A 26,937-nucleotide genomic window follows, 5' to 3' on the forward strand; every position below is an offset into this window, starting at 1 on the left:
CTAAAATGTTCATTCGCGCTTAACTGTGATGGAGGTGATGATCTGTGACATTCATCACCTTCCTCAAACCATGAACGTGTGCCTGACAACCACCTCCGTTCTATATCCGATTGAATGAGTATCTCTTAGATTCCTTAATCAGAATCTCCGTGGTATAAGCTAGAACTGATGGCGGCATTCATGAGAATCCGGAAAGTCTAAACCTTGTCTGTGGTATTCCGAGTAGGATTCAAGGATTGAATGACTGTGACGAGCTTCAAACTCCTGAAGGTTGGGCGTTAGTGACAAACGCAAAAGGATAGTAAATCCTATTCCAACCGGATCGAGAACCAACCCGTGATTAGCCGTGCTGTGACAGAGCGCGTGAGCGTAGTTTTCACTGGGAGGATAGAAGGTAGCCATTGACAACGGTGATCCACCAACACACAGCTTGCCATAGGAGGACGTGCGTGCGTGAACAAGAAGACAGAGGAAAGCAGAGATTCAGAAGACAAAGCATCTCCAAAACTCCAACATATTCTCCATTACTGCATAACAAGTAACCCTTAATCCATGCTCTATTGTTTATTTGCAATTCAACTGATTAACATAATTGACTTCCTGACTAAGATTTACAAGATAACCATAGATTGCTTCAAACCAACAATCTCCGTGGGATTCGACCCTTACTCACGTGAGGTATTACTTGGACGACCCAGTGCACTTGCTGGTCATGTGTGCGAAATTGTAAGAGAGTAACAATTTTGTGCACCACGGACCATCGATTTCTTTGCAGTCAAAACGAGAAGCCCTGCATAACGACTTGTACAGGTGTGCTAGGCATGCCGAACCCCAGTTATACTGTCTGATACTACCAAAATCACGCAGCAATGGCAGAAACTTCCAGTGCACACCTACCCCAGACTTGTCTCCAAACAATATCGTACCAAATAACAACATAATGTGACACTTCACGTACCTTTGAATACTGTCTTCATCAATGCAATGAAGTCGCTCCTTTAAATCCCGAAGCCATCCCAACTTTATAAAGCTTCCTCTACAATCTGACTTACTCGGCACAGCTCCAAAATGGTGCAAACACTCAGCTTCTAAGGCTTCATGACTACTCAAAGTCACTCCTATAACTGGCATACCGTTGGTCGGAAGACCGAGAATCAAAGCCACGTCTTCTAGTGTCACAGCACACTCACCAACTGGAAGGTGAAAGGTGTGTGTGTCCGGATGCCACCCCTCAACAAGAGCATTTACTAGGCCTTTTTGGCATTGAACTATTCCAATTTGAGAAACATGAAAAAAACCAATAAACCGTAAATGATCCTTCACAGCATGATTGTATCTATCCGGAGGCAACAGGTGATTACATGTCAAATTTCGTGAACTCTACAAAAACATAACAAATTATTAGTAAATTAATAATAAACCTAATTCAATATAAAAGGCCCTAATTCTCTAATAATAGTAACTAATTTACTTGACTAACACTAAATTAGTAAGTAACATGCATGCACATATATAGAAACAACTAACTTAGTAATTATTTAACTATCATTATTAAAAATATTTCGATCGAACTAATTCCCTAATAGTAGTAGCTAATTACATTTTTATACTTATGCTAATTCAACACTTTACATGAAAATTATTAATAACTTTTAATAATTCTAACTTTTTAATCCAACTCCAACATACTGTTACGTAAATATTTGACTAAATTTCTTGTTAGTAAATTATTAGTAAACCTAATTCAATATAAATGGCCCTAATTCTCTAATAATAGTAACTAATTTACTAGACTAACACTAAATTAGTAAGTAACATACATGCGCATATATAGAAACAACTAACTTAGTAATTATTTAACTATCATTATTAAAAACATTTTGATCAAACTAATTTCTTAATAGTAGTAGCTAATTAAATTTTTATACTTATGCTAATTCAACAATTTACATGAAAATTATTAATAATTATTAATAATTCTAACTTTTTAATCTAACTCAAACATACTGTTACGTAAATATTTGACTAAATTTCTTGTTACTAAATTATTAGTAAACCTAATTCAATATAAAAGGCCCTAACTCTGTAATAATAGTAACTAATTTACTAGACTAATTACACTAACTTAGTAAGTAACATGCATGCGCATATATAGAAACAACTAACTTAGTAATTATTTAAGTATCATTATTAAAAATATTTCGATCGAACTAATTTCTTAATAGTAGTAGCTAATTAAATTTTTATACTTATGCTAATTCAACACTTTACATGAAAATTATTAATACTTATTAATAATCTAACTTTTTAATCTAACTCCAACATACTGTTACGTAAATATTTGACTAAATTTCTTGTTACATAATTATTTATTTACATATTCATCGTTGAACGAATAATAATAATTCTTACATCCCCAACATTTATAATTACTAACTAACTATTAATAACAACTAATAATTAAATAAATCTAATTCTTATTCAATTAATAATATTTCACCTATTATTAAATCCTCAACTACAACAATATATTTACATTAAATCAATTTAAATATCCAACAATAAATAACAATATGAAATTACCGTAACAAAATATATCAATAACATATATCATATATTACACAAAATCTAATTCTTATCCATAATTCTCAAGATTATTAGAAGAAATAATTAGACTAGCCGTAAACAAATAATCTATAAAATTATTACACCAAGATCTAAACATATATTTTCTACTAACCAATTATATTAATGTAATTCAAACATTCTTATTCATTACAACTAATTAAATCTAAATATATAATATTTTAACTAATCCTTAAATATGCATTTCTAAACTTCTAAAAAATAGTAATAATAAATCTGTAATAATAACATAAATTTTGAAAAAAAAATAAAAATTTAACTTACATAATTAGAATGGTAGAGATAATTGATAATATGTAGTTCAGGACGATCAACATCTTTAGCTTTTCTTTTTTTTGGCATTGTAAATTTTTTTTTACAGTGGAAGAAGCAAAAATTTTTGCTAGTAAGGATGAAGAAGCAGAGAAGAAATGGTGAAACTTGAGATGCAGGAAGGGAAAATGACTTCTGAAGGAGAGTGGGGCTTCAAGGGGGAGATAGTCATGCATGGAGGGGCCACCGCTGCTGGGGAGACTGCATGCTCGACACCTGGCCTTGCAAGCAACAAATCGGACGGTCCGATTTGCTCCCCTCTAATCGGACCGTCCGATTACTCACCCAAAATCCGGACCGTCCGATTTTAGTTCCGCTGACACCACACTCCAGTAATGCACCCATGTACCCCATAATGATGTCTCACACCATTCCTAGCTCCATAAAAAAAATAAAAAGCGACGATCTAATGGTTTAGATTTAATTTATTTATAATTTATTAAAAATTACTATAAAAGATACAAATTTTTGATATTTTAAAATTGTCCCCATATAAAACTTGAGACTAAACCCAGCTCCCTGTTGTCTTCTTCCTCTTCGCGATGGCCCTCCACTTCTTCTCCTACCCTCTTCCTCACGAAATACCTTCATGTTTCAATTCAATTTCTCGATTTCATCCAAATTCCTTTGAATTTGTTTCAGACGCGGTGCCTCACCACAACAACAACCACCTCTCATCCCTCAAACCTTCTTCATCCCCTCCTCCTCCGTCCAAAACTGTCGATGATGTCTGGAAAGACATAATCCTAACCCACTCTCACAGAGACCCACCTCACCATAATCACCACCCGTGCGAAGAAGAGACTACAGGAAGAGACTGATCTAATGGGCACTTTGGCTTGCAAAATATTCTCCAAGACTATTGTGTTTGTGCATTCCAGGATAATGAGCCGGACATCATTGATGGTGTGGGTGCTGAAATGTGAGATGTGATTAGAACCAGCATCGGTGGCTGAAATGGTCAATCTAGGCAGGTAAAATAATTCTTGGTCAATTGGTATTGGAAAAACCTTGATAATGTGAATGAGAAACATTCTATCACAAACAATTTCTCCTTTGGTTACTGGTCATTGATCATTCTCTAACAGAATATTAGCTATATTGCAGAAAAACAAGGCATGTGTTTTTGAGATCTCGAGAAGAAGGAAATTTAAGAAGAAAGGTGTCTATGCCTTTAGAGATGAGGCAAGCAAGCTTCTTCCATATATAACTAATTTGTTTTATTCAATTGAATTTAATATAACTCAATTTATTGGTGTGTGTTGTTCATGTTAGGATTATAATTTTTATGTGGATTTTGTTATGTCACCATTCATTATTCAAGAGTCTAGAAGGGAACCATGTATACCCAAGACTTAAGCCTTTAGATGCTACAAGAGGGCTTTGATCACTTGAGCTACAAATTTCTGGTATCACTCTTTTCTACTTAGCTTCCATTCTTTTGTGTGTGTGTCTTGTATTTTTTCCTAATTTGATGTTCTGATAAATATAATTCACAAATGTTTCTGGAGTTACAAAAGTAGCATATTTGAAATTGAAGGATCTTTGGAACCTGCCCAGTCGCACTAAAGGTGTTGCCACTTAATGATTTGAAAGAGGCATTAGTAGAAATATAACTCATGATCAATTACAAATATAACTCACAGATGCTGCAAGGGAATCTCATGATCAATTATACATTGCCACGGATATTTTTCTAAAGGTACTTTAGTTTTTTCTTGAATTGTGTTCATTAAGATGTTGTTCTTGGTTTTTAGTGTTTATGATGAATTCACTTTGATGCTTAATTAAAGGCTTTTGCTGATACAATTCATAGATTCATGCAGAAATAAGTGATCATGAAAAGATGAGAATATGTTCCACATTAAAGCATGAAAAGTTGTCAGCTGAAGCTGTGAGATATCTTAGTAGAAATATGGCATTTCCTTCAGAAACAAAACCAAGATTGAATGTAAATAGACAAAGTCGGATGAAAAGCCTGCTGCAGGAAAATGATCACTTGAAAAGCTTCTTTGACTCCATGTTTCTCAAAAGCTTCTTTGACTCCATGTTTCTCAAAAGCTTCAAGAACATTATCATTGATGCGAAAGAGGATGCTAAAAAGGGAACAATGTTATATGATGGTGATGAAGGAATACATAGTAGTGAGACCCAATTGGCAAGTCTAAAGAAGATAGGGAATCATACTTTGAGTTTGAGCAACACTGCTATTTATTACTTGCTAAAACTCTGCATAAGATTAGCTTAATTTTTTATTTGACACTCAAGAATATACTTTCGATTCATGTATAATATATTTGATATACGATATTATTTATTAGGTGAATTCTAATCTACCCTTCCTATAATAACATGTAATTTACCCCCCGTGACATGTCATCTTCTAATTGGTTGCTATGTTAACCATAGTTAAACTATTGATAATTAAATTATAGCCCATAGTAGGTAATTATGTAATTTACAAAAAAATCAATATTTGATTCTTCCCCAAATCAAGCTCCCACAGAATGAGCCCTAATCTTCTGCATCTCCTTCCCCCATCTCCGTTTGTTCCTCTGTCTCCTCTCTCCGCCGCCATGGATCCCTAATTTCACTCACTAAGCCATCTTGGGTTGTGATAACGGAGTCAAATGTTAAGAAGAAGAGAAGAAAGAAGCCGGATCCACATTGTGTAGTCTGTGAGGGGAGTGGACGAGTCGATTGCCACCAGTGTTGTGGGAAGGGAAGGACAAACAAGGTTCATTTGGAAATGCTCCCGAAAGGCGAATGGCCAAAATGGTGTAGAACTTGTGGCGGAAGCGGTCTTGGTTACTGCTCCCGTTGCCTTGGTATCGGAGAATATAGGTATATTATGGGATTCCATTTCATGAACAGGGACAATGATAAATCCCAAGAAAACAAGTCTTAGTCCCCCCCTCTTGTGATAGCATAGGTGTATTTGTTTGTAGGTTGGAACTACTGAATGTTTTGTCTTTTTATCACATAATGTAGAATCACCATTAATAGATTGTTCCAACTCTTGTGCAATTTGATTTTAACATGCCGATTTGTTATGTTGTAAGATATGATTCTGATTGGACTGAAAAAAACATTTTTTGCAAATCCTTGTTTGGACATAGAACAACATAGTGAGTTCAAATTCATAATGTGATCTGATAAATAAATGTCCTACTCCCTCCGTAAGTGAATTATGGTTAATATTAATAAGCATGGCATAGAGAGTTCAGAATAATTAAAGAAAGGGAACCGAGGAATTTTCACGGTTCTTCCGGATTTTAAGCATTTGTTTGAAGATAGGTTTGGAGCAATGATTGAGTTGTCTTTGTGTGACCTCATAATCACGCTTTTGGGAGCTCAATTTTGGTCAAGACATTGAGTTTTATTTCTTGTATGATATGTAATTCATTTTCAAATGATGTCTGCAAGTTTTTCAATTTCCTTAAAGAATTTGAATGTATAAGCCTGGTTTCTTCTTCTAGGCTTTTGTGGGAGTCTAATATTTGTCGTCGATCCCAGCTGACTATCATTTACAATGCAAATAAGTGAAGGGTGTGACAACGGACCTCGCCTTTCAGACTCCATTGCACAGTGGAGCCAATGGCAGTTGCTTGATTCTCTTCTACCTACCGGCGGCTTTGCTAACTCTTTTGGCCTTGAAGCATCAGTTCAGTCCAACCTGGTCTCAAATCCAGATGAACTCAAGACATTCATTATCTATGTCTTGGAGAACACAGGAGGCTTACTCCTTCCTTTCGTGCACTTGGCTTCCGTGTCGCCCAAGTTGGAAACCTGGCTCAATCTTGACAAAATATTGGATGCCACACTGACAAATGAAGTCAGCCGAAAGGCATCGATCTCACAAGGGTCTGCACTAATGAGGGTAGGTTCGGCCGTGTTCTCGGAACTCCCTTCTCTGAAAACAATGAGAAATGCTTCTTTGGGGTCAGGTACTGCTTCTTTGGGGTCAGGTACTGTATCTTTTCACCATGCTCCTATATTTCGACTTATATGTGGCACACTAGGATTAGATAGTACTGATTCTCAAAGAGCTTATATGTACATCACAATGAGGGGTGTTATTTCTGCTGCTGCAAGGTTGAATATGATTAGTCATCATGGTTGCTACAGTTTTGCATCATCAACTTGCTCCTTATGCCGAAGGTATACTAGAGAAATGGAAGAATCGCGATGTTGATGATGCATGCCAAGTTGCACCTCTGCTAGATACAGTGCAGGGTTGCCATGGTTATTTGTTTTATAGGCTCTTTTCTTCTTAGAAGGCACAAACATAACACTAATGTTGTATTTTTCATAATATGAAGCACATAGACATAGTAGAGTTTTGATTGGAAGAGACAATGTTAAGTCCTTTGGTAAATTGAATTTTCTTGTTTCTTGTGAGGTTTGAGGTGGCAACTCACTCAAAAAATGGCTTAAATTGGTTGTACATGACGATGTAGGTTCAACGATTGACACATGTTAAGTTCTAGTTCAACCGAAAACACCAATCCAGATAACCCATATATATATGTAGATCCATAGGGGGGTATAAATAAGTTCATTAAGAAAAATGTTTGCACGTCACTGATTGGCTCCTATGGGTGTAATCAGGCCAGGTTGGATTTGGGTGAATTTGAGAAACAAATCGATTAAATTTCATGGGTTCGAGTTGGATTGGATTAATGTGCTTTTGTAATTGAAACCAAACTATGCCAAACTGATGAAATATGGGTTGGATTGGGTAATCCAGTACCCGACTAAAATTAAATTTATAAGACAAATTAAAAAATAAAAGGAAAAAAATAAAAAAAATAAATGAAAACTAAAGTGAGATTCGAATTAGTAAAAGTTATATAAATATTATTTTTTTATTTAATATAATATATTAGATAATTAGATAATTGAGTTTCACGATTTTAATTCTGATATCCGAACCAATTAAAATTGGGTACATTACCAATATATAGTTGGGTTGAGTTGAATTTTATTTTGGGGAATACTCACATCCCCCGCATTTGTGTGACGGGAGACCGATTCGCAATGACACTCAACATCTTAAAACAGAAAACTAGCAACATGGAAACTTTGCTCCATGAGTATTAAAACCTAGCTGTTATTTGTCAGTTACAAAGTTATCACCCAAAGGTATATCCCAAATTTATTCAAGTATATATGATAACATGTCAATTCACAAACAACAGAATCTAATTAAAATATCATTAATATTTAAATTAATCATCAAAACAAGGTTTAACCGGCACAGTACCCTAGTTAAACATCATTATCATGCAGTATGTGATTGTAGATGCAGTTGATGAACCAAAAGATATAATAGTTAACATCAGGTAAATCCATGTAATCAAGAATAAGTCAAAAGACGACCTTATACAATTTTTGCCAAGTGCTAGAGTGCAAATAATGAGATACTCTATTCTTCTCTTTTCCCAAGCATTCCAGAGCCTACACACACTATTAGAGCTGGTCAACCAATAGAACACAAAATCTAGGGGCCAATTCTTGATGCATTTGCCTTCCACAGAGATTCTTGAAAGGAGTCAACCTCAGTCCATAATGTGCACTTGCTTTTGTAGTAATTGGCTGTATCATCTAGCATTTGTATCTCAAAATCCTGCTCGTAATGATCCAACTTCCCGAGACCAACCTCAACAAATATATCTACAATGTTTTTCAATAGGGATCTGTCAATCTGTCCACCCTCTCGTTCTGTTAATCTGTTGCAAAAGCAAAAGAAATACTGCTTATTCCAACCGTCATTGGCACCGCAAGAGTATAATATTAAAAAAGGATGATCTTCTTACAATTGTGATCATTGCTTCCCTAGCATCAGCTTTTACCATCATATAAACCTGTAATTAATAAAAATGAGCATGTCAATTAATCAAACAATGTCATGAAGACATTATCAGTGTCAAATAAGTCATGAAAACATCGACACTGACCCCATACCGGAAATAAGATATCCCAACTTCATTGAATCCAGGGGGATCTGGATAGAAGATACAAATGACACAACCAAAGTTACCTGGATATAAAGTAATGACACAACTTTTGGCAGAAGGGATACAGGTTCAGTCTCAGCAGAAACTTGGGATGTTAATTCCTGATATTCAAATAACAAAAGTTAATGGTAGGCCAACTCTGATAAATATTTTCCTCTTATTTGGAAATTTGTTCCTAGCCGACCCCACTTAGTGGGACAAGGCTTTGTTGTTGTTGTTTTGTTTATTTGGAAATTTGTTCCTCAGGACTTAAATTAGAATTTTCCTTTCAGCTGAAAAGAACTTATTCATTAATATTTTGGGTAATTTTCAGTTGGTCTACCAATCTGATATTTAATACATTACCAGTGTTATTGACAGTATATTTGTGAATCTAGTAGCTTCAAATAAATTCTGATAAAGCTTTATGCGGGTGAAAGCATGAATACCTTACGATATGAATGTAAAAGTGTTCTTTCGAGTTTCGTGTCGAGTTTTTTCAAAGGCTATGCACTGAGGAAAAAAAAGAATATTCAACATCAAATCACATTGCAAGGCTTGAATCACTACAGAAGAACTGGAGGTCAAATCATTACTGAAGCTCAACTAAATAATAGACACATTGCCTCTCTTCAGTTACTGCTCTAAATGCGTCCATGAATACTACAACATTATGGTTTGAACATTCAAATTCAACTTCTAATTATACCAAGGTTCTGAGAACTGGACCGGTCATTAAACCGTTCTAGTCACTGGTTCACTGGTTTATTAGTCTAACTGGTCTAACCAGTAGTTCAACTGAATAGAAATATCTGACAAAAAAGAAATATCTGACAAGAATAGAAAGAATATCAAATGAATTATCATAAATCCAACTAAAAAATAAGCATAGTACTTGGATAAATAAATTTGATAACATTATTAATAACAAAGTTGGTATTGGAGTAGTGCTAGAAAGGCTTTCACTAAATGAAGTTGGGTACAGGCTTTAAGAGACAACAGACTTGGGTTTGTGCAGCAGCATTTTGGATGAGTTGCTTTGAGGACCATTTGGTGAAACTAAACTTTGAATAGGTACAATACAAGCTTCACCAAATGCTCATAAAACACAAAGACAGTTTCTCAAGATACATAAACAAGTGCTCATCCTCTGTAAATAATCCTCTGAATTGGTATAAGGCAGGAAAAAATGACCATAAGTCTCTTTACCCAAGTCAAAATAAACAACCATATCTGAACTCAACAATCAGCATTCAGCACCAAACATTACAAAATATTAACCAATAATCACACTAAACCTGCAACCAGCAATTACAAAACAGCAACAAACATTAGTACATTATAAAAAATCCCAAAACAGTGATGACACTAAACCTGCATAGTAAATAATCTCAAAGACAATGATTACCAATATCCAGCAAATAAACAATAAATACACAACAACAATTTAGCAAATAAACAAGAACATGACCTAAATAGAAAATCCAACAAATTATGTTGTATCAACCTAACAATTTGGCAAATTAAAACAACAGCAGCCCAACAATTTAGTAAATTATCAACTTAACAAGTTCAAGAACAGAAAATCACAGCAAAAAAAAAAATTTAAAAGTAACAGAAGAACACAAGAACTTAGCAAATTAACAAGTTCATAATAACAATTAAAATCTACCAGAAGAACACTAATGCAAGTGGAATCATCATGCTAATATGGTTAAAGCATTTCATCAAACATGTTGATCCAATTACTAAAATACAATTATTCTAATTTCACATGCAATCAATTTACTAAGTTTCTAGAAGCTAGAATTTATAAAACCAACCAGAAATATGGTTAAAGCATTTCATCAAACAGTCCCAAAAAAAAAAAGCATTTCATCAAACATGTTGAGTGCGGTAAAATTAAAACGAAATAAGAGAATTCAAAACTTAATTTCAATGTGACAGAGAAGAGAACATAACTACTATAACTTTAATTCAGTCTATGAAAAAATCCAAACCACTTCCAAGTCAAATAATTACTTATTGTAATAGAAATCAGAAGATGCAGAGTTTGAAGAAGAGTATTGGTGTTGTGTGAGTGTATTGTCTGGTGGCGGGTTTAGAGAACTCACGGTGACAAAAGAGAGTAGTTCGACGGCTGGGCGGATCGCGCGGGTTAGTCGCAGAGTTTGAAGCGGAGCAACGTGGTTTCCAGACGAATGCTAACTCGAACGGTGAAGAGCGAGTGAACGCGAACGGTGAACGCCTAGCGAACGTGAACGGCGAAGAACGCGAACGAAGACCACAGCTGAACGAAGACGGAAGGACGGCTGAGCAGACAAAGACGATGGACGCCGAGCTCGAGGAAGCAGCCGCGATCGGTGACAGCGAAGAGGGGTTGAAGACTTGGAGCACGAGGGAAGCTAGATGACGAACTTTGAGTGCGACGGACGGCGAACTTTGAGTGCGACGGACGGCGGCAGTATTCCACTCCTTGCGGCGGTGGTGTAGGCTTACAGTGCTAGGGTTTGTGTGATTTCTTTCTAAATGAAAGAAAGAAAGGGAGAAAGGGAGAAAGAAACGAAGGAGCTGACCTTTTTTGTGTAAACCGGCCAGGTTCCGATTCGGTCCGACCGACCGGTTCTCGTCCGGTTCAACGATTTTTTACCGGTTTTTTAATGTTGTCGGTTCGCACTTAAATCTGTTCGACTGTCCGGTCCGGTTCGGTTTCTAAAACATTGAATTATACTGTTCACAAATCAGAGAGGAGAATAGCTTTGATGCTTAAAAAAAATGATATTCTCACCCAACTGGTTGCAACTGTAAATTGAAAAATGGTTGGCAATGAATTACATAAACCTTAACAAGAAGATTTGTTGTAAAATTAGAAATGCCAACCTTTCCCTCTAATGCTTCTACAACAGCAAGAGCCTTATCTGCAACTGCAAGAGGTCTAGGAAAACTCTTGGACTACAAAAGGAAATAATAAACAAAATGTAAGTACTCATTCTACGGCTCCTACTAATGCTCAGCAGCAAACACCACCAATACAGGCGTTGATGCAAATAACATCTTATTCTTACAATTGCAACTCTGTCTCCAGGACTAACTGAAATAGATTCAGAACTAGGAGCGTCCTGAAGCTCAACACCATTCTTCAATTTGTTCTGTTCATCCTGCAGATGATGAATCTATTGTGTTAGACCATATTAAACCCTCAAGATATATATTACGTTTACAGACAGTTCATTGTATAGAATTACCAGATCATGAAGAAGCATATCCACCATAGGAGCTGCTACTGTTCTTAGTAAATGCCTATGTAAAACAACCTGCCATCATTTACATGTCAATTTGCACATTTCAACAATGAAAACAGAATAATTAAACTTCTAAAAAACATAACAGAACTTACATAAGTTGATTGATCATCTTCAATCAATTCCAAGGCTTTTCTAATAAGGCTGCATGTTTAAGAAAGAATGCCACCAGGGAAACACGGAAAAAACAATTACGATAGTAAACTGTATGTATAAAAGACCACAAAAGTTGTGTTTGTGCCACTTTACCAAACCTCATCAAGTTTCTTCTGCAAATTATCAAGCAATCATTTCATTATGTCTGCATTTTCTGTTAGTAATGCCTTCCTTTTATCCATCCAAGAACTGATTATTGTAGGCCTTAATTTGTTAGCCAAAGGCTCAAGAATTGTTTCAGGATCATCTAGACCTATAAAACTTACAGCACTGCATTTGAGAATACAGAATAACTTGTATAGGAAGAAAGGAAAGATTTGAAGTCAGAATCAACAGACCTTGTTCTTCAAACTCGGGAAACAGGGTAGTAATGTTCTGCACGATCCATTCTTCTGAGGGACTACTAAGATTGTCGTCCTTCATTTAACTAATTTTTTCCTTGAACCTGACTTTGAATCTGATGTTTGTGACGATGTATCCTTGCTCTTTCAAAGGTTTTTCTTAGATTTTGTGGATGCCTGTTCCTGGTTAGCTGGACCACTTTCAGATAGATTTGCTGCTGCATTTCCAGTGGCTTTCCCCCTTTTTTTTTCTTGGACCCTTTATTAGAATGCTTGTTGGCCCCAGCATCACTTGCCATTTCATTGGACTCATTCTACCTTCCTGAATCGTATCTTTTTGCTTCATTGGCTACTTGTAGATCATCAGACATCTTATAGCCAAAAGACCCTGAAACACCTTATGTCTCCAACTCTTTCACCACGCGATCACATATGTCCTATAGAAAGGAAAAAATGGCAACAGGAAACCAATGAGAAAAATAGCAGCAGCTACTGATCTTTTATTCAACAGTACCTTTTTTTTACTTATATCAATCACCATACCTTCTTAAAGCTGCTGCTTAATACATAAAATTCTCCAAAAATGTGCGCTTTATTAGACTGCAAGGTAAATTATATTTATCAACAGATGAGGGGAACCTAAATTTTACGATGTAGAATGTAATCAAACTCAAATATTACCTTGAGAGCCAATCGTGCCTGTTGACAGAGGGACAGCTTTTTATCTGCATCTTGAGGTGTGAAAGATGAGGGCAACAAGGAAAGAGAATCACTCCTGCGACAATGTTAGGAAAGGACACAAGGAACAAACATGAGTTGCTATAAAAGTTCACAAGGAACATAATAAGGACCTTACCAACTACCACGTTCAATAGCATCCTCAGTAGCAGCATCTATCATGTCAATCATAGATTGGTGAACAAATGTTGTGACTATAGGTTTTCCTTCAAAATATCTGGACTAAATTGGATTGCACAAACTTAGACTTCATCACATAAGCTAGGTAAACAAATGGTATAAGATATTCATGTATCATATGTTATATCCTATACACTGCATGGTATTTTTAGATTCAGATAAAATCTTTAAAAATACAAAAACAAAAAGATTTTCATAAATAAATTAAAATAACAAACTACGAGCAACATGATAATTAATTCAAAAGAACTTCAATTTGTGAAGATAAATAAAGAATGACATGTGTCAGTCTTTAAGGGACAGCAGACTAAGAGATTAAGGCACCATAAAGAGTATATACTTTAACTCAATAAACAGGAGTGGGTGCATGATCATCGTATTCTTTATTTGGAAAAAAGAATTGACATGGTGACAAGATGCTTACCTGCAAGAACTGAATGGGCTGTGGAATTCCAAGTTTGTGCAGAACCTCATAGCTGATAAAAGAATTCTAAAGCATGCAATGGAAGCCAGCACAACATGAACGATAAAGACAAAGAATACAACTGGAAAAAATAATACAGCCATCTAGCTCCGATGATGTACTATAAATATAAAAAAGATTGAATATGGTCAACAAAAGAGTAATTAGAAGTGAGTCTATACCTGTGAAAACAATCAATCCACAGATTCCTTCTGAGCCATGGCAAACTCCTGTGATGTGATGTAAGAAGTGAAAACTATAATAAATTCCTTTAATGTTTGAATGAGGAACTAAATTATTAGCACCAACGTAGATAGCAGAGCACTTTAATACTCCCACCTTGGACACTATCAATCAGAGGATTAAGAGTAAAAACTGGAAATGCAATACATCAACACAAGATAAGATTGCTTCCAATTGTTGCCAACCAAACATTGAGAGAAGGATCATCAAGGGTTCAACCAAAACAAAGGCCCAAGAAAGAAACCATAAAACCTTAATCTGGACATCACTTTGACAATGCATAATCGATGGCAAACATGTCACTTACAACTTGTGTCCAATGGATTCCTGCACGAACTGATCCTTGAATCTCGCCTTCCTTCACAAGTCCATTAAACAAAGATTGGAAGAAAGATCCATCAACCGCCACACCACCGGTGCCGCCCATTTCCTGCAGTAACTGCTGCAATGAGCTCCACAACACCGTCAAATTTGTTGGCACTGTGATGCCCCTTGCTGCCCCCCAAACCATTGCATTCATGCGGGCCACATAGGCGGGAGTATACAATTGCCCTCCCTCAAGCCTTCCTTTCACCTGTCCCAAAGATCAACAACACGTAAAATATAACTCCGATGTCATTCTAAATCTTACATAACACATGAGAAAAACTATTGCGGTGGTTCGTGGCTCAGTGGTCAAGGCTAAATAAAGACATAGGAAGAAGGAAGGAAGTGTGGCAACAGGCGAACAGCAAGCAAGAGCGTCGGCAACGCAACCATTAGCAGCAGCAGCCAAGGAACAGAGTTTCTGACGAGAAGATGGGTTTAGAGAAGGATAGAAGATGGGTTTAGGGAACAAAAGCTCAGCAAAGACGAAGGAGTTAGGGAAGGATGGAGAAGAATGTTTTGGTTTGGGCGGGTTTAGATTTCCTTTTGCGCCAAATTTTGGGAAAAATGGAAAGAGGCGGCTATTTATCCAAGATTAAAAATTTTTTAAACGGGTTTATAAAATCATGTAAATAGAATTTCGAAAGAATGAAAAGGAAGAAAAGACTTCTCCTATCAATATTGCAGGAATTTATAAAAAGTCATAGTAAATAATATTATTAAAATAAAATATTTTTTGTAATGTATAATAATTTTAAATTAATGTACTGACCTGCTTAAATATTATATTAGCAGTTTAATATATTCAGTAGTTTTTTAAAAGATTAATTTTTTTAATTTTAATTTTAATCTTATTAATTGGACATAACAATTTAAACATTAAAAATAAAAACATTAAAAAATGTATAAAATTTTTTTAATTTATATTATATAAAATTAATAGATTTAAATTAAATGAATATTAAATAAATTTATTATGTTGTAATAACAACATAATAAATTATAAATAATTTATAAACATTATAAATAATTAACTATTTATAAACGTTATTAACTGTACTTATTTATCTTTAGTAGTATCTAATTTGAAGTAGAGAAAAATTCATATTCCAAATACTCTTTATATTCATACTTTATATCAATTGATGAAAAATATTTTTTAAATTTTATATTTAATTTTTTAAATTATCTTTATTTTTAATATTTTTTTTTAAAAATTAATATACATTCTTGTAATATTCGTTCACTATGTTAACTCTTTTATTAAGCACATAAATAAATATCAAAATGACTCAACAATAGGTTCGATTAGAGAACGAAATATCCCATAATAAACGAATCACTTAAGTTAAAACGTGCATAACAAAATATGACGTGTCTCGTCAAATATCAAAAGCGATGAAAAAAATAAACTATATATCCTTCTGCAGTCGTGATTGTTTTTGTAGTATTTCTTTCATATATGCATGTGCCTTATCCATAACTTCTGACTTCTTCAAATTGAATTCCTTGCTAACCAAATCGATTGCTAGCCTCATCCTATCACTGTCATAGACCTAATAATTTTAAAAAGTACGATGCAATTACAATAATTAATATATACCTAGATACATATTACATTTCGTCCTAATAATAATGAAAAATTTAAAAAATGAATCAAGTTGGTTACCGTGATTCCAAAATCATCAGTCCACCCGCACTCTTTCATCCATTGAGCAACCCAGATACCGCAGTCATTACTGTTTAGTTAAATGTGTGATTGTACTAATTCATCAGTTTAATCGAACACATGATTCGTACATAACAAACTCAATAGACATGACAGCAAAAGAAAAATTTAAATTAATATTACTTACGAGCCTTTCCTCTGTTGTGGCAGGTCAGACGGTTCCACGACACGAAACTCAGAAATTCGAGGTACAGTGATTTCACTAGAATTGTAGAAAGATTTGTGTTCTAACATTCGTTCGATGAATATAGTCTGTGTGACATAAAATATTGTTGGTTACTGTGTAGTACAAGCAATGTAACGGGTTAATTTTTATTACATGTATAAAATGGTTAGACTATAAAAAATTTAAAATTTATTAATTTGATATTAGTGTTAACAAATGAACCTTCATTTCAAATTAAACAAATTACTATATCACTTACAAACTGAAAGTAGCAATGATATTAAAATACAAATTCAAATCATAATTTCAAACGATATCGTTTTTTTTTTCGTTATATACAAAACATTCAAAATTAATAGAAAATAAATGTTTAAAAACTAATTGTACTTTTAACAAAATCAAACTGGACCACTTACCATGGTTTTAACTGATAATAGCCTACCATAGTTTCTAAATTGTATTTTACAAGAATCAAGCACAAAGATCTTTTCCTTTTTCACGTCTATGATCATCAGGAACCAATGCTCATTGAGGTCGTTGATGGGGACAAAAATCTACTTATTTACAAAATAACGAGGTTTGTGAATCTATGCTTTTAAGATAAACATACAACTTGGATTAAATAAATCATATATTATTTACTAAAAAATAATGGACTTACCCTGTTCAAATACTCAATCTTATGCATGTACTTATCCGCATATTGTTCCCTTAGTTGATTCGGTGGTCTAGACCATGTAAGTGCTAGTTGCTTGATATATTGTCATAAAAAAATAATACATCAAATTATTCATATGCGGCTTGAAAATTAATGTAAACAAAATATCAAATACAGATTTTTTTGGGGTATTTTTTTAGTGAAACTTACCGAAAAGGTTGTTGGCAGAAACCATATGGATGGCAACTTGTTAAGCTTTTTATGATCTTGTGTGAGAATGCAAGTAAGGGAATCTATAACCTACAAACAAATAAATTTGTACATTTTCAATTTTACGATACATACCATTAACATTTTGTACTTTTTTAATGTTAACTAATACAAAATAAATATTTACATCTTGGATGACTTGTTCTCCTGGAATTAATGTGGCTAAACTTGCTCTACTTGCATATGCGGTACGAGTTGACACCAGTACTTCATCCCTTTACGAATACATATACAAATATTTAGCTTAGAAAATTGTCGTTACGAATTGATAAATTAGACTTGCATCAAATCGAATAGTGTTATAAGGATTTACCGATTAACTTGACACCTTAAATCCGGGCCAAAAATATAGGCGGCACAAGCAACTTCATTCGTCGTTAGAATCATGTCCTTCGGTGGTCTAAAACTAATGGGCATCCACTGCAAACACGACATCATCATCATGTGTAATTAGACAATAAAATTAAAAAAAAAGTAATACTAAACAAAGTCATCACAACACAATTTCATGTTTTTATACACATACCTGTGGAACTTTCGGGCCACATGAACGCCGCGACAGCACAAATGATGAGGTACCCTTTTTACCAATATATATTCCCGTATTTGAATTCAAATCTAATTCAGATGATCTTCATGGAGAGGCATTTGTTTTGAAGAGCTCCTTGAGATTCACGTCATTTGCGTGGTTATCAGAATCGTTGCTAGGGGGAGTTTGTGTAGGGTGGGTTGTACAACTGTTTTTTGACATTCTTGGGATCGAATGAATTTGCTCATTATTCTATCTATGTCAACTTTGTTATCAGTTTTTGAATTATTAATATTCGTGGTATTATTAATAGCTAGATTTTCTATGTACGGATTGTCCGATCTAGTTCTATTAACGGCGTACAATGGATAAACCATTTGGTTTTGTTTTTCGAGGATTTTCGTCAGACAGGTTATGGCTGTTGTCATCTTATCAACTGCATTAGTAAAACTAAGTTCACAATGGTGGTGGTACTGGTTGTAGGTGGGTGGTGAGTGAGCTTCACCGTGTTGAGAATGGTTCTTCTTAAGGGGTGAACTCACCTCCTTTTGTTTCTTGTTACCCGTATTTAAACTTCCATGAAAACTGTATTTTAAATATTGCAATTAACACACAAATTAAGAACACTTATTTAAAGCATCAACACATACTAAATAATTAATAAGCGTTAATATTGTATTCTAAATATTACATAAAATTTAATAAAAATTAAATCCTATTAAAAAATTATCACAAAGAATGTAGCTTATTGAAGGCGAAAAAATGATTACTTCGTTGTTCACTAAATGTACGCTGAAATATTAATCTGATACATTGTTCAATGAGCTCTGGTGCAGAATAATTATTTACACAAAAAAAAATGATTCATGTTTTAAAAATTATAATTAAAATTGATCTACAAAATTTCACAAAATGTTTAAAATCTTGTACTAAAGATATGTACTAATAAATAATAAAACAGGTTTTTTTCTATTATATTAAATATTACGGGATAATAGTTCAGAATTAAATTAATATTAAGAAAAATACAAAATTGGACTTACATATATTAATCAAACAAACCGATTATACTATAAAAAAAAAAATTAGTTGTATAATAAAATTAGACCGGTTACCTTGAGGATGTATCTATTATTTGTTTTAGTGTTCTTTTCCTCTGCTTTGTCCTATTCTTGTCAATGCTGTCCGTTGATTCGCTTGTTACATTGATGGTAGATCTACCTCTTTCCTTGCTCGGCCTCCTACGTCTCCCCCTCGAAGACATGTTCTCGTGATAATAGTGAATTCAAGCTAAAATTCACTAAAATTTTTCTCGTACGAATAGGTAAATTATAAAAAATTTTGACTAGAGTAGATCCGTGTGCTCCGAATTTATAAGGGCTAATGACAGAGTAGATTTCAGAAATTAAACTTTCAAATATTGAATTTTTAGCAATTCAAATTTAAAGTTACGGAATTCAATTTGTTTTCAATCTACATCATGTCAGCCACATTTGAATTGAATACACTAAACTTTTAAATTGAAGTGATAGTTTCCCTTTTTTAATTTATCCAAAAATATCTCATTCTAATATAAAGACGCAAACACATTTTTTCTATATCTTTAGAAATTGCTATTAGCAGTAGCAGTTTACGTAAACGCATAATCCGCTATAGCCAGCTGCATATTACGTGCAAATGGGGGAACACATAAACCGCTAGAAGCTGTCGCGGTTTTTGTTTATCGATGCTTAGCAATAAACCGCGACTGACAATAGCGGTTTATGTGCATCGAGACACGTGCATAAATCGGTGGAGGCTGTAACGATCTGGGTTGAAAAAAGATATTTGTTGTTTTTGTACCATTTAAAAAAAAAAATCATGCAAGTAAACTAAAAAAAAAATAAATCGAATTTTTTTTAACCGAATTGCTGAATTTATTTAGTTTAAAATTAAAATGGTATTGTTGTTATTGTTAGATATTCCGTTTTATTTAACGGTGATCATGAGCCAAGTTATCTACCTTTAATGTATCACTCCTCTCTATCCCGGTGCACTAATTTACTTATCTATATTGTTTTCATTTACCGTACTTAATTAAAAAAAACACAAATTGATAGCGATAATTAATATTATTCTATTACGCCTATACATCTAATATTCTTCAATTTTTGAAACCACGTATGTTATATCTAACTTGTAACGATATGGTTTTGGACTTTTTTTTGTTAATAAATAATTGGAAATTTTAGATTTTAAATTTCAGTTTATGTATATGATTTATTTGCAAATAACTTTATAAGTATTTAATTTAATTTAAAGTTTCGTTTCCAACCCATGCTAGAACGATAAACTATTGCTTTTAATTCTCTAAAAAAATGGTTTTTTTTTTAAATCGAATTTAAAAATTTCTTAATTTTAAAATTTAGATGGTATTGATGTAAACTATTGGAGATTTGTTTACGCGTAACGATGCTCATGAGATTAATGTTGATCATGAGTCATCCTCTCTGTGTAGAAGATATCGTTGGACAATTTAGTTGGTTCGAATATCTCATACTTGGACTACTATATAGTTTCAGTAACAAGATAGGTTTTTTAAATTTTTTAAATAATTGTTACATAATTCTTATTTAATTTTAACTATAATTTCATCTTTTATATATTATTTAATTATTAATTTTATCTTATATTTTATAAATTATTATCTCTTATTCGTGTATCATATTTAATAATGATAAAAATAGAAGAAACAACGAAACACATCTTCTATTAATCAACAAATTTTTTTCCTTGATCCATCTCTAAACACCAATAAATTCGTGTTTCTTGGTAAATCAATCGAATTGGCCGTACAACACCATCGATTGAATATCATATGTCTCTTCAAGATTCAATTGATTAGTGAAAAACACTTTTAATTTTAAATTTGAGTTAAAATTATACGAATATGTTTATTTAAATAAAAAAATTAAAATAATAAGAGTACTTTTATTTAAAAAATTTTAATTTAAAAATAACATAAATGTATTTATTTGTAAGTTAAAATTTAACAACCTTAAATTTTTTTTAAGAAAAGCTAATAACTAAACTTAATAATACCAGCACAATAATTCAAACACATGCAATTTAATAAATCAGAAAATTTTAAATTACAAAGTAATACAAATTTTATAATTTACATTATTAATGATTTACAAAAAAATAAAATTTATAAAAAAAAAATTATAGTAACACAATTTAAACTGTATTAAAACTAAACAGATTTGCGAGTCCATAAACAAACTTTACGTAAATAAATAAGTCTAAGTCAACGGTGATTTTGTGCAAACTTTCCGAAAACACATTATTAATATTAAATATTAAAAAGTAACATGATTTTTTCTAAAATTGCCTTCTTTTTAAATCTATAATAATATGTATCTATAACAATATACCAGCAGAATACGCAGAATTTGGTCTCAAATTATGTATTCCTAGTATACTCCGATATTTATAATCTAAAAGTAGAAATACGTACTTAATTTTTGTTAATACTACATTAAGTCAGGACAAAAATATATAACTGCGTCACTTTCAACCATCGAAGAGATTTAAAAAAAATCGCTCAGTCTCAACGTAAAATTATAAAGATAGAATAGTTTGCAAAATAATTTTAACACAGTAATTTTTTAAATAAATCTTACAGAAAATAAATTTCCTCGCTAAAACACCTGTAACAATATATAATGGAAATATGAAAGATGTATTATCAAATACTCTTTTTCTATTTTACCCCTATTTCTTGTAATCTAGAACTACATGCATGTACTTGTAAAATTCTACATTAACTCCCGAGAAAAAAAAATATACCTGCTTCACTTTTAACCATCAAGGAAGTTTAAAAAATCTGCTCATTTTCAACCTACGATTTAAAAATCGATCCACTTACCGAATAATTTAAACAAGATGATTTTTTAAATTAAACGTACAGAACAATGTTTCTCTTTAAATTAATATCATACTATGTTAATACACTATTCATACTTATACAATATATTATGATAATTAGTATCTACATTCAAGCTTTAATAAAATAGGTTTATTATTAAATAAATTCTTTCGTTAATTATGTTAAATTAAAAAATCTCTAACCATTTTTTCACATATAATTTTGTTGGATGTAATTTAATCTTACAGATTTTCTTATTAGGATAGTTTTATTCATAAAGGAATTAAATTAGTTGAAAGAGGCTAATTTTTTGTTATATAAAAATTATATAGACTAATTTTTCTCTTTAAATTATAAACATACCGTTTTAATATACTCTAGGTATCTTCACAATATATGATATCAATTACCCTTTAAATTTAAGTTCTAATGTTGTTATTAATGGCATAGGTTTATTATTTTTCAAACAATATAGAGATAATATTTGTTGTGTCAATATATCATGATTTATTTGATATATAATATTTATTCATAAGGTGCTTTAAAAAATAATGTTCAAGTAATATATTTATTTTTGTAATTTTTTTAATTTCGAAATTCAAATTTTAGTACATTTATTTTTATTCAACGTTTATTTTTTATTTTATTTTAAATCTGTTGAAACAAGTTATAAATTTTAATTTCAGTTTATAATTTTTAGGATAAATAAAACGCTAAGATTTTTTTTATAAATTAAATTAGTGAAATATAATTAAAGATTTAAATTAAAGTCTGAAATGGCAACATTTTTAAATTGAAGTTCAAACCGTTTGCCACCTGTGCAAAGAGTAATTTAAATTTGAATATTGTTAAACGGCCATTGGATAATAAAAATCCGTAACAAATATCACATGTGTAGTCGAATTAATTTGAAATTGAAAGAAAAGAAGTTAACTTAAACCTCCTTTTTTTGCTAGATAGTATTACCTTTTCAAATTTCAAACGACAATGGAAACATTATAAATAACTGTCATAGTCTCTAATATCCAGGCCTCCTTAATAACTTGTTTTATGTTTTTCTGTTATTTACCCTTTTCAGCACTCACATTACCATCAAAATGACATCATGACTGGTCGTGCAACTAGGAGCAGCTCAAAGAGGTTCGGAACGTCAAGTTTTTTATTAGTTTTTTTGGTGTCTAACTTTATTTCAGTTTAATTTTTGTTAAATTTTTGTTCGTTCCATACCATGCTTCGTTTTTTATTTTCTACGTGTTAGTATTATCTTATAAAATTTTAACAGATGATTAACTTATTTAAAACTCAATCTGATATTATTTACGTGTTTTTATTTTGTTTAAAGAGTAAACTCAACGCAAAAAAAGGATATGGAAAAAAAAGCTACGCAGAACGAAATTATCACCGCGCAAGATGCTATTTGTGACGTATCCTCCAGGTAAGTCTCAATTTAAAGGTATTCTTAATTATTAAATTTTCAAATTACCAACTCCAATGAAAATTCACGAATTATATACTACTATTCTTATTCGAAATTTTAAAGGTTCAATTATCCCGCATTACTGGTTAAATTTTCACACCCTAATGGTAAGATTATTAGATTACATACCAAATATGGATAAACTTAGTTACGGTCATATGATTTAATGGTACATCTATTACAAATTAAAAATTATTCAACAGATACTAATCTATTTAAACTATCATGATAATTATTTTATACGAACACTAAAAAACTTTACTAAATCGACCACTAATGTTAAATACAGTATACATATTCAAGATACGTAACATAATATATAAAAATATATAATCATTAATCTTTTCAAAATATAATTTTTTTATTATGAAGATAAAAGTTATAGTTCTCATTTATTTTTTATTTATCGATAACTTAAAATTATTTCCACTATTAATTAATGAAACTTGAGAGAATACAGAATGCTAACAAAATATATACAAAGCAACACAAAGAACAAAGATATACAGTTTAGTAGTCAGTTTTTATATTTTATTTGATAATAAATTAAACATAAAAACTATAATATAAAAGTGTATTTATCGTTTTTTTTCATACAAAATTTTACAAAATATATATAATGACAAGAAATTTAATTACAAACAACTGATAAGAATAATAAAAAATAAAAATAAAGTTGAGTTTTTAATTAATATTTTATTTCTTTCGTATAAAACAAATACAAAATATATTAATTTTATGTGGCTAAATATAATATATGTGTTTATACCTTATTTAATAAATATAATTTTATAATTTTATTTTCATGTTTTAATCTTATATACTGGTAAACAAACTTAGGTCAATATCAGGCTTATAGTTACTAGTCATCTTACTATAATTTTGTACAATTTTTCAAAATTTATTGACTAATTAATAATATAAACATACTGCTAACTTATTTCCATAATTACAATGATTAATCTAAAGTTTAACTACTTTTAGGATCATGAAAAAACAGGTGAAGACTCCAATAATTGGAATTCATGATTGATTAAAAATATTTATTTTTTTTCATTAATTTTGTTTTTGAAACTTTTTTTAATTTGTATTTAAAAAATAAAAAATAAAATGGGATACAGAAAAAGTCATAGTTTCGGATATGTCTTTGAAAAATTTAATTAAATTGGAGTACACAGATATACATTTTGGAGTGCACACTGACAAACCCCAATTTGACGGTTTGTTTTGCATTGAATTTAGAGTATTTTGATAACCTTTTGTCACATTTAGCCTAGGAATTAGCATGATTTTGTTATCTCTCCCATATTTGTGCTTAAGTGTAAAAACATGCTTTCTAAGCCTTATTTTGATGAATTCTAGTTCTCCTTTGATTCCATAAGATGCCTTGATGTGTTTGCTAGTAATTCCAGGATTGAAATAGGCTAGGCATGGATCAAAAGAAGCAAGGAAGGAAGCATACAAGTGGAGAGAAGCATAAAAAGGCAAAGAAGCAAAGTCAGCCATGCACGCGCACGCGCACAAGGCGCTCGCGCGCACATCGCAGAATTAGCCAGGGACGCGCACGCGTACCGTGCGCGCACGCGTCGATGAGGGCACATGACCTCACTAATGCAACACGTGCCTGGCGATTTGAGAGGGTTTCTGAACCCATTTTTGGCGCCAAATTGCTAAGGGAAAGGAATAAAAGGATGAAGGATTAAGGGGATGGCAACCAACACTTTTGACTAATCATCCTTTGACAAATAATCATTTTAGTTTAGAGTTTTAGAGAGAGAAGCTCTCACTTCTCTCTAGAATTAGGATTAGGGTTAGGTTTAGTTCTTAGATCTAGGTTTTTAATCTCATGCTTTCTTCCACTCCTATCTCTCAATTCTTTGTTGCTACATTCATCTTCTTCTATTCTTTTATTGTAATTTCCTTTATGTTGTTCTTATATTTTGTTGTAGATCTAGTATTGTTCCTTCTACTTTCTTCCAATTCAATAAGAGGTAATTCATAATAATTGTTCTTCTTTGCTTTTCTATTGTTGATCTCTTGCCTTTGTAGTTGTAGATTCCTTTAATTCCTGCAATTAATAATGTTTACTTCTATTGCACTCTATGTGTTTGATGAAATGTCTCTTATAGCTATTAGTTAGATTTTGTTCCTCTTGGCCTAGGTAGAGTAATTAGTGACACTTGAGTTATCTAATTCCTTTGTTGATTGATAATTGGAGAGATTGCTAATTGGTTTGGAGTGCACTAAAGCTAGTCTTTCCTTGGGAGTTGGCTAGGACTTGTGGCTCAAGTCAATTCATCCACTTGACTTTCCTTTCTTTAGTAAGGGTTAACTAAGTGGTAGCAATGAACAATTCTCATCACAATTGAGAAGGATAACTAGGATAGGACTTCTAGTTCTCATATCTTGCCAAGAGCCTTTTATAGTTGTTAGTTTATTTTCCTTGCCATTTACTTTTCATGCTTCTTATCCAAAACCCCAAAATAACTCATAACCAATAACAAGACACTTTATTGTAATTCCTAGGGAGAACGACCCGAGGTCCAATACTTCGGTTTATAAATTTTAGGGGTTTGTACTAGTGACAAACAACTTTTTGTATGAAAGGATTATTGCTTGGTTTAGAAACTATACTTTACAACGAGAATTCATTTGTGAAATTCTAAACCATCAAAAATCCGTTCGTCAAAATGGCGCCGTTGCCGGGGAATTGCAATGGTGTTATGTTATTGGTTATTGTACATATGTGAATAGTGTGAATATCTTCCTTTTTTTGCTTTATTTGCTAGTTGTAGAATTTTATTTCTCTTATTTTCCATTATCTTTTGATTTTTGTTTTCTCTTTCCATTATGAATTCTCATTTTGGCTATGAGTGTGATTACAACTATGTTGTAGGTGATGAGGGCTATAATGGAGATGTGTATCAAGGATAGGACAATCAAAAGTGGGAAGAGCCATATGCTTATGATCAATCATCATGGCAACAACCCCCACCAATGCACTATGAGGAAGAGCCATTCTTTGATGCATATCAATCAAATGGCTATGGTGGATCTCCTTGTGATTTCCAAGAACCACCACTATATGCCTATGAGTCATATCCTCAACATGACTCTCAACCACACTCACAAGCCTATTTTCAACAAACACCTCCATATGACCATGATCCTTACCCACCATACCAACCTCCTTTTGAACCATATGAGCCATACATGGAACCACAATTCCAAGATTACTACTCCCAAGAACCACTTCAATACACACCACCACCTCACCAAGAAGAACCACCTTCCTATAATGAACCCTTTCTCCAAGACAATGAACTTTCTTATCCACTCCAACCTCTAATGGATGGAACCCTTGGTGTTCTTCTTCAAGGACATGAGGAGATGACAAGGGATGTGCAACAATTCATGACCGCCTTGGATGCGGTGGTAAACCGGTTAGCATC

The 26,937-nt window shown here is 32.5% G+C and overlaps 1 protein-coding gene, 2 long non-coding RNA genes and 2 pseudogenes across 3 annotated transcripts in view; 3 read left to right on the forward strand and 2 right to left on the reverse strand.

The window, feature by feature from the left end:
* Positions 1-3,479: 3,479 nt before the first annotated feature.
* Positions 3,480-26,937, forward strand: part of LOC110271671 (uncharacterized) — a 58,049-nt gene continuing 34,591 nt past the window's right edge. The window contains exons 1-4 of the long non-coding RNA XR_015902754.1: positions 3,480-3,928; positions 4,066-4,143; positions 4,605-4,660; positions 4,775-5,279. This is a non-coding gene — a long non-coding RNA (uncharacterized LOC110271671). The remainder of the gene's footprint in view (positions 3,929-4,065; positions 4,144-4,604; positions 4,661-4,774; positions 5,280-26,937) is intronic.
* Positions 5,466-5,866, forward strand: LOC107632125 (uncharacterized). Its single transcript, XM_088502080.1, has 2 exons — positions 5,466-5,507; positions 5,561-5,866. The coding sequence occupies exons 1-2, from the start codon at positions 5,466-5,468 to the stop codon at positions 5,864-5,866; spliced, it is 348 nt and encodes a 115-aa protein (XP_088358206.1).
* Positions 6,307-7,336, forward strand: LOC148577848 (urease accessory protein F pseudogene; annotated as a pseudogene).
* On the reverse strand, positions 8,159-11,510 carry LOC148577849 (uncharacterized). Its single transcript, XR_015902753.1, has 6 exons — positions 11,072-11,510; positions 9,584-9,769; positions 9,407-9,470; positions 9,002-9,079; positions 8,778-8,825; positions 8,159-8,690 (listed from the first exon to the last, which is right to left on the reverse strand). It is a non-coding gene; the product is annotated as an uncharacterized LOC148577849 (long non-coding RNA).
* On the reverse strand, positions 11,742-19,362 carry LOC110271673 (uncharacterized; annotated as a pseudogene).

Source organism: Arachis ipaensis, chromosome B1, assembly GCF_059453495.1.
Source record: "Arachis ipaensis isolate K30076 ecotype BB chromosome B1, ASM5945349v1, whole genome shotgun sequence".
In the NCBI taxonomy this organism is placed as follows: domain Eukaryota; kingdom Viridiplantae; phylum Streptophyta; class Magnoliopsida; order Fabales; family Fabaceae; genus Arachis; species Arachis ipaensis.